Source organism: Etheostoma spectabile, chromosome 18 (assembly GCF_008692095.1).
Source record: "Etheostoma spectabile isolate EspeVRDwgs_2016 chromosome 18, UIUC_Espe_1.0, whole genome shotgun sequence".
Classification (NCBI taxonomy): domain Eukaryota; kingdom Metazoa; phylum Chordata; class Actinopteri; order Perciformes; family Percidae; genus Etheostoma; species Etheostoma spectabile.
The window spans coordinates 14,669,292-14,671,547 of record NC_045750.1 but is presented as its reverse complement, the minus strand read 5'-3'; the positions used below and the strand labels follow the sequence as shown (position 1 = coordinate 14,671,547).

Sequence of the window (2,256 nt, the reverse complement as noted above, 5' to 3'; positions counted from 1 at the left end):
TCCCCCCTGTAAATTACGTCTATGCTTAAATGGATGCTAATGTTGTGCTGTGTCTGCTGGATGCACTGAAATTGTTAGATTCCTGAGTATAGTTATGTCTAGTTTAGCTCCTTCCAATATAATGAAATAGTCTTATTTAATGTAGTTTAATTAGCTTATTTACCAAACAATGTAAATTGTGCTGCCAGTATAGCATCAGATTTATTTTCCTGAGGTGTATTATGGTACTAGTCCAGTTGATCTCAGGGAGGTTGACCTACATGCATGTCATTATCACTACTGGACAAGGTCAATACAACATGCCAACCATTTGGTTCAACTGTTTTGACTCAACTTTTAGCCTTTTTATCTTTTGTTTTTTAAATGTCAGGCCAGAGTTACAACTCCCTTTCAATTATATTCTAGATATATGTGAAAGTTCTCACAATGTCTCTGGTGTAGCTTTTTAAAATTTGCACGTTCTCTTGTGAGAAAGACGCACAACCATTATACAGGGAAAAAATGGAAAAATGTCAGAAATAAGGGGGGGACTCATTTAGCTGTCTCTCTCATATTTAAGAAAGCTCATCGTGCAAGACCTTGTTTGAGTAGGCGAGAGCTGGAGTGGAAATTACACAGAAATTAGGAAAGAGAAATCATTTTTGTGTCAGTATGCTGGTGCTCAATGTGTTGGTGTGCAACGTAGTTTGGCCAAAAGAAGGACAAGGTCTCACCTACAGTGCGGTGTTCCATTGATTGATAACTGCTACAAAAATGTTAAATTGTATTCTCCCGTGTGTCTGTTCAATAGAAAGTAGTTATCTGCACATTACATGCTGCAAAGCACATTGTAACTCCCAAAACTGAAATAGATTTTTTTTCACCATCGTCTTTTCCAAGGCAGTCTCCACGCACGCACTCGCCTGCAGACACTTCACAGCATGAGTACATAATCAACATGCCCTCTTTCTGTCTCTCATTCGCCCATCCACAGCCCTTTCCTCTGCTCTCATTTGCCAGGCCAAACCTCTTGTTCCTGGCAAGAACACCAGCCGTGCTCAAAGAGTGGGAAGCTGCTGAGAGTGCTCTGCCGAGTGTGTGTACTCTAGTCTGTTAACAATATTGATTTAAACTCTTGAAGATTTCTGTTTTCAGTTGCTTTCCATACACTGATAGGGATTCTGGGATGCCTCTTCTTCTCTGTTCGTTGTCTTTGTTCACAGACTGCAAGGGTTAAAGAAACTGTGGTTTGGCTGACCTTAAAGCTTTTTTAATTTAGCAAATGAATCATTCCGTTTCCCCCCCTTTTTTCTCTCAGTCGTTGCTGTATTTTGCTTTACTGTAAACTTGTGTTATGTGATAATTGTGAAAACCAACAGCAAGCACAGACTCTCACACATTCAGTGTACTGCTACAAATACTAACTAATGTGCTACATAATCCTATTAAGGGTAATGAGTGTGGATTGTTTTGGAAGAGAAAACTCCCCTGTTTTAGATCCTTCAAATGAGTCTAGACTTTGTAAATAAATCCACTTGAGAAGTCTTATGCTTCTGAACACGGTGTTGAAACTTCAGATTTAATAAGCCATTTTTGCTACAACTTTGAAAGTGTGTACCAAAATGAGTCAACCTCTTTTTGTCCTTGACTGTCCTTCCCACTAAATTTGTCATACAATCAAACATGTTGCTGCTGTTTTAAAACCATTTCCTGCCATCTATCAGAAGAATGTTAGTGATTGTTGAGTTTTTATGTTCAGATCATAAGAATCTGAAGACTTCCGTAACTGGTTGTTGTCTTCAACAGGGCGTGTCTCCAGCTGATCACAGACTGTCCACCGGCCATCCAGGAGGAACTAGACCTCATCAGCGCCCTGAGCCAACTGGAAGACTTCAGCGTCAGCATCCTGCCGCTGCAAGGTACTACGCAGTGTTTATGTCTTTGAAGGAAATGTGCTCCGTTCACCACACGTGTGTTTGCATTTCTTGTCTTTGCTGTGTCCATTCTTTCAAGTGTTTTGAATTTAAAATCAGACATGTAGAGGATGTAAGGACATCATCCTTAACCTCACTCACCCACGCACCATCCAACCTGTCTCTATCCCTGCTGTCAGCTCCTCCCTCCCTCCCTCCCTAAGTCACTTTTTCTTGCCACTATATCTAAATATATGGTTATTTATGTATCAACTGTTGTGCAAACAACATCTGCCTGATGGCCTAATTAGGATTGAAGTGTGTGTGTGTGTGTGTGTGTGTGTGTGTGTGTGTGTGTGTGCGT

At 40.6% G+C, this 2,256-nt stretch overlaps 1 protein-coding gene across 1 annotated transcript in view; it reads left to right on the top strand.

Annotated features, from left to right (window-relative positions):
• The window catches only part of nbas (NBAS subunit of NRZ tethering complex), a 185,629-nt gene that overhangs the window by 56,034 nt on the left and 127,339 nt on the right, over positions 1-2,256 (top strand). The window contains 1 exon segment of the mRNA XM_032542394.1: positions 1,786-1,898. Coding sequence (XP_032398285.1) covers positions 1,786-1,898 — 113 coding nt within the window.